Source organism: Protopterus annectens, chromosome 12.part0 (assembly GCF_019279795.1).
Source record: "Protopterus annectens isolate FY-2018-M chromosome 12.part0, PAN1.0, whole genome shotgun sequence".
Lineage (NCBI taxonomy): Eukaryota > Metazoa > Chordata > Ceratodontiformes > Protopteridae > Protopterus > Protopterus annectens.
Genome location: NC_056746.1, coordinates 324,067,038 through 324,078,391, shown reverse-complemented (window position 1 = coordinate 324,078,391; position 11,354 = coordinate 324,067,038). Strand labels below are relative to the sequence as shown.

Below are 11,354 nucleotides of genomic sequence, written 5' to 3'. Positions count from 1 at the left end.
AAACTCCTTTTCCCATTGTGCCATGACTGCAAGTTTGCAAATCTAGCCCACATGGGGACCCCATTTCTACCCCGATCTTTTGCAAGTAGAATTGATTATCAAAACAAAGTAGTTGTTGGTTAGGATGATGTCTAACAAAATAGTCACTAATCTAATCTCAGCTGGGGATACCCCTTTCTCCCTAAGGAATCGATCTATCCATTTGATTCCCTCCACCTGTGGAATTGATGTATATAGGTCCCTGACATTGATTGTTAGGAAACTGTAGTCCTCCAGGTATGGAAGCTCATTTAGTTTGGATAAAAAAGTCCAGGAGTCCTTACAAATTTGACCCTCATCTTTCAAGTGTTTCTTTAATATGCCGTCTGCTACCTTTGCTATAGGGTAGGTGATGGCTTGTCATGCATCAACAAGTGGTCTCATAGGTGGATCAGCCAGACATTTGTGAATTTTAGGAATGCCAAATAGGACTGATGTCCTAGGGGCCAACACAGTTAGATAATTTAAGAGGGACGTGTCAACTAACTGCTCTATAAAGAGGTCATTCAAATAATCCTTTATTTTCTTGTATGCTGTGTAGAGTTCATTTAGACTAACTGGAAGGTATGTATCTGTATTTTATAATTTGGCCATTTTTTGGGCACCAAAGTATTGTCCATTATGACAAGACCTCCCCCTTTATCAGGTTTCATGGTTCTTACTGGTAATTTTCTGAACTCAGTGAAAACATCCCAGTCTTCTCTCCCTATGTTCTCCTTGTATTTAGATTTAGATCTAGATTTACTTCTCTGTAGAGTCCTAAGGTCAATTTTACATATTTTTTTCAAAGGTGGAAACTAATGAATTACTAGGGGGGGGGGTTAAAGGTGCTAGGTATATGGCAGTCTGAGGTAATTATCTGTTCTGTATTAAAAAAGACCTGCAAATTCAGTTTCCTGATGAACAGCTTAAAGTCATTAATAGTTTGTACCATATTTGCTGATTTTGCTGGCACAAAAGTAGGTCCCTTAGCTAGTAGTTCCACTACTCTAGAATCCACTTCAAATTCAGATAAATTATAAATATTAAAATCCCTGCTCGTGTTAGTGATAAGCTTAAATGGTAGTGCATCCTGATTTACTGTTGTAGTACTGTTATTTACATTTACGTTGACATTGCATTCATCAGCAGGTGGAAGTGGTCTAACTTCTATAGCCTTGTTTTCATCTACAAACATTATGTCAGCTAGGTCCGACTGCTCATTGGAGCTAGGAGATAGGGGGGTGGCACAGACATTATTATCTTGGTCAAAAACCTGAAAAGTTCTAAAACATACTGAAGGTGTAGAAATAAGGTGCCAGTGACTGTCCTCCATTTCACCTTTATCCCCTATCATATCATCTGAGAAACTAGAGTTCATGTTGCCCATGTGATGAAAATCACCAGCCAACACACTCCCCGTTTTTCTATTTAAATGTTTATCAACATCTAAAATAGTATTTAAATCCAAGGTAGTTTGAAGAGAGTAGAAATGGTAATTTACCTCTTCTTTTTGTTGTTGCTTCCCTTCCTTTGCTGAATCTTCCCTTGTCGAGTCTCTCGCCCTGTTTGTGGTTGTTTCGGGCCGCCTTGATGAAAATCCTGTTATTGGAAACTTGTTTCTCCTTCATTGAAATTGCCTAGTTGGTTAGGCTGGTCCCTGATTGATTCCACAAGTGAATTCCGCTTGTTTGTGTTACCCTCAATTATTGGCTGCCTTGATTGTGGGACTGCAGCATGGCCTGTACCACCCTGTCCCTGTGATGATGGGGGTAGAATATAGGCAGTGCCATTAGCATAAGTTGTAATATCCCATTCCAGTTTAGAAGCATGTAAGTGTGCAAGGAGAGTAACATTGTGGTTTTCTCTCAACTCGGCTTAATTTTTTTATACAACAATCAACTTGAATAACAGTGTATTTCTTATTAATGATTTGTGTTATCAATTAATCAATTAAGAAAAGGGAGGGGAGCGAGTATTTATGAAAAATTTGACTGAGTGACAATTATCTGAAGAAGTCTAGTTACCAAACTAGATGAAAAGCATTTAATCTGTGCCTGTACTGTCAGTGATTTTAGTCTTTTATTTTGTTTACTTGTTTATTTAAGTACTGAGAACCGTTCATTTCCCCGGTTAGTTTTGTTTACTATTAGTTTTATGTGCTGTTTGTATTTACATAATGAAAGTATTCAGCAATAAAACAAATGGCATCCAAAGAAGCAGTTCACTTGAAGTCTTCAAAGAATGATAGCTACAGTTGTCCCTGTGTCCACTTCTGTTTCTTCTGAGATGGTGCCAACATATAAAAATCTTTTCAGTTACTCTGTTTCCTAACACTGTGCCTGCTAGTATGTATCATACTACCAGTAAAACTCAGAAAGCAATGTGGTTGTCAACAGTCAGAATATCATTGAGTTTATTCCCTTATACATAGTGCCACACCAAGCTGGATTGTCAAAGAATGGTCCTTCATCACTGTAATATCAGACTGCCTTCTCAACAGATTTGCATGTAGCACAAATCAGGGCAGGTGTACTGTTATACAGGGTCTATATTACATTATCAAAATTTCAAAACTTCAAATCTGATATGGTCGACACCATATAATTGAAGTCTTGAAACACTGAAAATGTAATAAAACACAACAACCTACAAAAACAAACCATTTATACGCTCTAAGCAAAGGGGCAAGCCTCCCTGCACCCCCACACCCCCGCTACTTAAATATACCAACTCCAAGATCACGCTACACTGCAGAAAAAGGAAATCTTCCCTTTCCATGCTGTATGGAGATCTCCATTAAAAGATTTTAAGTTTCAAGACTTCGGTCATATGGTGTCAACCATATCAGATTCGAAGTTCTGAAACTTCGATCTTCTGATATAGACCCGTTATACACCACCTACCATCCACTGTACATAATTACATATAAGTTATTTAAATATGCCAACATCCTAACATGACCTACCTGCTTGCGAGAAGAAGTTCTATGTCTTTCTGTCTACTGCCAGTGCAGTGTTGAGTATCTGTTGCAGTTAACCGATGAGTGTACAGTCATTGAGCTTGGCATGCTTTTTTGTCATTTGCTATGATTTTGTGGCTTTACCTTTGATGGGTTTGCTGGAAACCACATACCTGTATTTACTTGGCGTCCCTACAGTCGGTTGAGATGAAATTCTCTGAGCTTCATTTACCCACAAGAATAAAGATCAAGAGTCACAATGTTGATTGCGGTTTTTCATTAGAAATCATTCCTTGTGCACCAGCAATGATTCACTTCTTTTGAGAAATTTCTCCCTTCTGCAAGTTGGTACAACTGTGGGGTTAGTATATATAATTTTAGTGGGTGCCAGGAAGCTTGCAAAACCAAATGACTAAGGTTAAATTTTTCAGCCTTCCTTGTTGTGGAAATTTGGGATAGAAGAACTGTTCTACTTTGTATCATATTCTTTTAAAAGCCAATCAGTTTTACTGTTTCCTGTATCAAGCTTAGTCATCAGTAACCCACAGCTCTCAAGCCACTCAGCCTTGCTTTGATAATTGTATTATGGCAGTATAATCTTTTATATAAAAAGAATCTATCCTGCCATATCTGGCAAATAGTCTATCACTTGCAAAAGTCCGTGTTATATACAATCATGCTCTATGAGTTCTTCTCATATCATGACTTTTAGTTGTTGAAAAATCACTTAGTATCACCTTTCCAGTGAAAAAGTTGCATGCCCGAACACTCTACACCAGTACGCTGAATGCCCCAAACATTCTATACTCATCAGCCTAGAATAACTTTTCCTCAGGGAGAACTGTTTGTAAAAGTTCCTGTGCAGCCTTGAAATAAATCATTTGTGCATGAATTTCATTACACATATTCAGTTTCACCAAGACATCATTAATATGAAGACACCATTAAAGTGATCCTTTTGATAGGAAAAGCATTTTTGTAATGACATGATTCCATTGTTCAAATAATGCTTGTGCACCCCCCTTCCAAGTTTAAAGTTCAAAATGAATTAATTTTACTTTCATGAGCTATTGCCTTTACTTTTCTTCTTTTTCCTTTCCAGTCATTCGTCAGTCTTTTCCTTAGAAAACTTGCCTGCACACACAAACCTGTCTTGTTGTCAATATCTTTAGCCCCCAGTGGTAGCTTATATGGTATCACACTTAAAACAGTGAAACACTAGAAAGGAGAAACTTTGCATTCATCTTTGCTTGCTGTTCAGACTTGCAGAAAGATGCAAGCTTACATGGCTAACATATCTGCATATAATTTTTCATACAGTTAGTATTATATAAAAAGTAATAACTTTCTGAATGGATATACCATGAAATCAGTAGCTCTAATATATTGCCATTAAAGATTTGTTTATTTGTCCATGCATAGTTTAAGATGCATTTAGTGTAGTTCTCTGTAAGGGTAGTTAGAATCTGGGTTTAAGCCCCACCTGCATAGACAAAAATAACCATGAATACTAAAAAAAAGGAAATTGATATTGTGGCAGTCAGATGTTGCTGTTCATGTTGATGAAGCCAGAGCCAGAATACGGTCTAATAATAGAAAGTATTCATCCAAAAGTGTTAGAAGGGACTGAATGTACACTGGGGGTTGAATTCAGCCCAGACTAGTAATACCTAAAAGCCATTATTGTCTGAATTAGATGAATGAATCATTGGAAACCGACTATGATCGTTGCAGTTCTAGTGGGCAAATATTGAGATTACAGAACTGGCAATATTACATTGCATGGCATCTTTGTTGGCAATGCTACATGATAAATAGTCTGAAAATGTGCTCAAATATGACTGGCAGGTACACAGGAGGCTGTGCTGGAGAAAATCCAGCACTATAATTATTCAGTCTGTGTACGTTCGTGCTGTGCATACATTGAAGACTTCAATTCCAAGTATGGCCATTGAAGCATGATTTCTAATCACTCATATTTAATACAGAAAAAATATTAAAAGTTCTGAAGTCTGAATTTCTTGAGCAGAAATAGAATGAACAACTTTAAAAATCTACAAAACACTAACCTTGCATTTCCTCTGAATAAATGTGTTAATAGTCATTTAATTAATATTGTTTACTGATGCTAGTCATTCACAACATTAAAGTAAATGGACACTTCATAATAAGAACAACTGTGTATTATTGCAAGTCAGTTTCACAGCAATCAAAAAGCCATTGGAGCATCACTGCAGGTTGTTATTTCTTTCTGAAATATTCTGAATGTTTCTAAGTAAACCTCAGGAAAACAGATCAACAAAATGAACACAGTGCATTCAGAAGATGAATAGTCTACATTCAAAATTCCACTGATGGACTAATATTATTACTATATATATATATATATATATATTTATATTTATATTTCCACTTCAGAATATTGAATTCCTGAAAACTCAAACTTCATATGGTTAAGACCATATGATCAAGTTTTCAGTAACTCAAAATTCCGAAGTGGAATAAAAAAAAAAAAAAAACATTGTTTCTGAAGGGGGGCAAGCCCCCCTGCACCCCCACACACCCCCTGCTTAAATATACCAACTCCAAGATCGCGCTACAGTGGGGAAAAGGGAAATCCCCTGTTCTGCACTATATGCAGAAGCACAGAATGGGAGATCTCCCTTTTCCTCACTATAGTGCGATCATGGAGATGATATATTTAAGTAGGGAGGGTGCAGGGAAGCTTGCCCCCCCCCCTGCAGAAATGATGTGTTTGAATTTTTTTTTTAATTCCACTTTGGAATTTCAAGTTACTGAAAACTCGATCATATGGTCTTGACCATATGAAGTTCGAGTTTTCAGTAATTCGATATTCTGAAGTGGAACCATATATATATATATATATATATATATATATATATATATAAATGTGGATACACACACACACACACACACACATACACACACACACACACACACACACATGTACATATACAGAGATAGACATACAAATATATAGACAATTCAAGTAATACTCAGTATATGAAGAAAAATGTCCTTTACGTATGCTGTGCTTTCCGACCAGTAATATTGGATGATGCATATATCAAACATTATGATGAATATTAGAAAATCTCTCTTCAAAGAGCAAGTGACAAGCACATTGTAAGTCAAAATGCAGATGATTATATATTTCTGCAGTAGCTTTAATATATATATGTGATAACAAAAAAGAAAACATCATAATGAGTAATAGCAATTAGCAAAGATCTCTCTTCACTAACAAAATAGCAATACTGTTTAGAGTATCGCAGTGAAATTGAAGTCAGGATCCAGCAGCCATAGCTTCTATGACTCCAATTGGAATGAATCTAGACTATTATAGTAAGAAATATATATGAGTTGTGGTTCAGCACCAGTGCAGTATATGGCATTCAGTGCTAGGTATTACATGATACAAGGCTCAGAGTAGTACGTGAGCCCTAGAATGCAGGTGAGGCTAATTATGGATTAATACTACTAGGTAAGGTCAAAACTGGCAGATCATATAAGTCAGTAATCAGTAGGCAGTAAAATATCCTACAGAAGAGCTGTAAAACCAAGCGATCACATCACACCTTTCCCCATGTGAGCTATGATCAAATAATATTTGGATAAAAATGTAAAGGACTGTAAGATCAAGACAAAAATTCAACTGTATTAGTAAAAAGACATGGGAAACAATTCTTTCTTATTGAAGCATGAGTTATTTTTCACTTTTTTCAAGTGTGTGTGTGTGTGTGTGTGTGTGTGTGTGTGTGTGTGTAAAAGAGGTTCTCCAGTTCGATTCTTGGCTGGGGTGCCTTCTTTACTGTGTCTGCATGTCCTCCCTATGTTCATGTGGGTTTCCTCCCACATTCCAAAGATGTGCGTTTGGAGTGTTTCTCCCCAGGCCTCTGTGGAAAATATGGTCTGTCCTAGTCATACTTTCCCAGTCAACAAATCTTTTATATATATATATATATATATATAGAGAGAGAGAGAGTGTTTATATCACGCTATCAAAAGATGAAAATTTCATCGAACCTAAAATATCTAAACCACAAAATATTGAACATACAGGACAGCGATTTTTTTCCCAAAGAAAAAATTCACTATTCAGAAACACATACACACAACACAAGCACACCAAAAAAAACATCAATCCACACACATACACTTAAAATCCTACATCTAACCCTACGCTAAACTATACATGCACTACTATCTATCCATCTACCTTAACCCAAACCCTAAGTTACGTCACTATCGGACACTCACCTAACCCACGCCCTAACCCTAACTCACTTAACCCGCCCCAACCCAAACTCACCTAACCCGCGCCCTAACCTTAACTCACCTAACCCACACCCTAACCATACTGTACACACAATCGCACACTTACCTGAACCCAACCTGTAACTTTCCACCACAGTGCTGAAAATAGCGAAGCTACAGAACCGGCCAACTGAATTCTTTCCCTAGGAAAGAATTTGGTGTTCTGCAGCTTTGCTATTTTTAGTGTTCGCTGAATAGGGGTCGATATTAGAACATTCAAAGTTTTAAAACTTCAATGTTCTGATATAGACCCTATATATATATATATATATATATATATATATATATATATATATATATATATGCTTCGACTATGAGTGGATGAAAGCAAATGAACCAAGGAGTGTAATCACCAAACTTTCACCAAAAACATCTTGCCAAAAACACTCTTTTAAGTTTTTTGCAAGGGCGCAAGCCTCCTTCACCCCCTGAACTTATGTATACCAACTCCACAGTTGCAGCAACTTGAAAAAGGGGGAAATTCTTCCAAAAGGCCATCATTGCTAGCACAATTTGCCAACAATGATTTCCTATGGAGCAACTGCAGTCATTGAAGCTTGGGCAGTCAAAGCTCAATAATTCAAACTTCTTTTACCAGTAAAATAACCATATATGCATGTGTGTGTGTGTGTGTGTCTGTGTGTGTGTGTGTGTGTGTGTGTGTGTGTGTGTAATATATATAGATATATATATATATATATATATATATATATATATATATATATATATATATATGTGTGTGTGTGTGTGTAGGTAGATAGGTGATCCCTGTAACAGATTTAATCTAAAAAAATGACATGAAAAAAGTCACCTTAAAATAGTTGACAAAATAATACGAGCAACATTATTTGCATGGCCTAAGACAAAATCTTAGAGCATGCAAATAAAAAAAACAAAGATTTTTTTCATTTGAAATGTTTGTGGTTTTGACGTATTTGTGCAAGATTAATAGTGATGGGGTTCGGGAATATGCCCTTTCCCTGTATTGTGTCATCTTCAATTTGATAGATTTAATTAGCAGAGTGGCGGGTGCACCCCCACCCCATGGGGGTACGGGGGCTTCCCCTGCAAAAAAAAAAAAACATAGTTTTTGCTTGCATAGTTAGATTTTTGTGTAAATGGATGGAAATATTGCTGCCCATTTTATTTAGTGAACTATTTTAGGTTGACGTTTTAAGTGTGTGTGTGTGTGTGTGTGTGTGTGTGTGTGTGTGTGTGTGTGTGTGTCTCTAATACCATAACGCCCTACGTTTACACTGTTTAGCTCTACTGCCTCTTTTTTCAAGGAGAGGGGTTTGCTGCTGACATGCCAACGTTCTAAGGAGGAAGTAACTGACAGCAAACACATTTATGGAAGTCGTCCTCAGTTTCCTTCAAGTGCTGCAAATTTCGTTCAACATAAGATAAGGAAATTGTCAAAACAGAGCAAATGTTGGCCGTCTCCCTTTCTGCCGCCCCATGTCAGCCACAGAGAGTGGGGGTGTTTGGAATACTAATGACCTGATGATATTTAAATACATCATTATAACGATTTTCGTCAATGTGCGTTTAAATGTCATTTTTAACTGTGGAAATTCCATATGTATTTTCAATGCGGAGCACTGACAAATTATCACATCACTCTGCCGACACAGAAAAAGATAAAAAGAAATCCTACGTCCTCTTTAAATGCATCTAGATTTCTGCTTTCAATTCTCTGTGCATCAGTTGTCTACATTTTTGGAATAATGGAAGCATGAATGACATTTTGCCGGGGATGGCTATGCTTCCCACTGCATTGCCAAGATATACAGTAGCACAATGAGAGAAAGACCCTCCGTGTCAGGAACGCCGTATATGGGGGGTTGTCCAAGGGGACGTGTGTTAAGGAATCACAGCTGTCATCAGTGCGGGCTGTAGACAGTCTTCTACTAAAGCATCGTTATGCATTTCTCCATGCAAACTTGAGCGAATCCTTTGTAGACCGTCTCACTTCAGAGAAACCGACTTCTTTCCGGGAGCTGTCTCTTCAGCACCACCCTTTGGCTTTAAGCCGTCTACTTCTCCGTGCACTGCTCTCTCCTTCATCAGAAGTAAGGTTAGCAGAGGAAGAGGCGCCTTAGTTCTTATCCCGGGAATTTTAGATTTAACAGCAGAACATATTCACTTCTTCCCATACCGATTGGAAAACTGCTTCCTGGCGGATACCTGATGATTACAGCTGGAAACAGAAACCAAAAGATCTACTTGAATTACTGAACTAGACAAAGGATGCCGAGCTGAACGTGCGACTGTTTTTGTGAATGAAGATGCCCGAAATAAGTTGTCTGAATGAACGCGTGCCATGCTTTATGCTTTAAAATACCCAGATGTCCCCTCATGATCAGCTACACATTATGAAATAGTGAAGAGGAGCCACTTAACAAGCGTAGCCCTTCCTGCTCGTTGGATGCGAGGGAGAAAAGAACAGCGGACGTGCAAGGAGGTCTGGAATGTTAACAAGGGGGCTTGTTTTTTGCAATTTACTGCTAAAAAGATTGAGAGTCACTGGCACGTTTCGAAACTGCTCTGCCTGTATCTATCAGTATACAATGAAGAATTATGAGGATGTGTGATAGAGGTGTCCAGATGTTGATCACCACTGTAGGCGCGTTTGCTGCTTTTAGTCTGATGACCATTGCCGTGGGCACAGACTACTGGCTGTACTCTAGAGGTGTCTGTAGGACTAAAGACTCGAATGACAATGAAACAAGCAAGAAGAATGAAGAGGTAATGACCCACTCCGGATTATGGAGGACCTGCTGTCTAGAAGGTATTTGACATTTATAGTGCATGGTCTTTAAAGGACATCAGTTTGCCTGATTGGGAAGGGGAGGCGGTTGCTTTGCTCCTCTGACCACTGAATTTGCTGTTTGGGGAATTAATGAGGGAGATGATATGGAAATAAAAGCAGCTTTCTCTCTTCTTTAAAGAGCCGTCTTTTAGTTTAAAAGTACTGCACTTTCACCACTGAAAGTTTTAAAAATCTCGACTTGTTTGCAATTTTGTGAGCGTAGGTTTAGTTCTGGCGTGTGCTACAGTAGTGTGAAACTGTGAGGTCTGTGACCATTTGAAGAAGCAATCATTTATGTTTAGCCTCATGGAGTTCATACAAAAATCTTTTTATATTTTAAGGAACTGTCCCAACACGTGTCCCGCCATGGTATTTGTTTTATTTTCCTGTATTATTTTTGCATTATTCCTATTTAGTTAAGCATAGTAATATATCATGGAAATACGCTCCATCGCTGCTGCTTTCTAATCTGTATATTAATAAAATGAGCAGATAAATACCCCATTCTAAAATTTACATCATAAGTACTTCCTGTAGCTTCCCAAATCATCCTAGACATAGTTATATAAGCATTTCATCTGCAAAACAATCCTATGTTCATGACCCAAAACTGTTTTCTTGGCACATTGAAGAAGTTTCAGAAATCGCAGCACTGCACACACTCTTAGTTGTATCTGGTGTGTGTGCGTGTGTGTAGGGAGCATGGGTGCCGACATGCATATACTGTACAAGACAGAATGGTGGGGGGCTGCACAGAATGAAATAAGCACAAAGCACACATAAACCCCCCAAACTGGGGCATGCAGTTTTAAGTGGGAGATTCAGAAACACCACTTCACTAGAATAAACGACTGCATGTTTAAAACACAAAACTTAACAAACTAATTAGGGGTCACATATAAAAAACGCGTTAAAAACACATTATAAAGACACGGAACAGACATTTGCAAAACATGAAGGCAAGATACAATCTAAAACGCACCACAATGTTTTATCAGGCAGATAAATAGTGCCGATTGCACCTCACTTGCTTTCAGATTCTACAATTCTGAATATAAATTCTCATTCCAGTGAACGTTATCCAACCGTATGAATCGTATGTTAATCAGTTAAATGTCTAATGTAACCTGTTGTAACATGATGTGATGTTCCAAAACGCAAAAATAGAAAAAAAAGTTGAGGATTACAAGGAGGGAATAAGGTTTTCAAGTCGACAAAATGTAT

General features: G+C 37.7%; 1 protein-coding gene across 1 annotated transcript in view; it reads left to right on the top strand.

The window, feature by feature from the left end:
* Positions 1 to 8,567: 8,567 nt before the first annotated feature.
* Positions 8,568 to 11,354, top strand: part of CACNG3 (calcium voltage-gated channel auxiliary subunit gamma 3) — a 378,944-nt gene continuing 376,157 nt past the window's right edge. Inside the window, exon 1 of the mRNA XM_044089399.1 lies at positions 8,568 to 10,109. Coding sequence (XP_043945334.1) covers positions 9,899 to 10,109 — 211 coding nt within the window. The 5' untranslated portion in view covers positions 8,568 to 9,898. The remainder of the gene's footprint in view (positions 10,110 to 11,354) is intronic.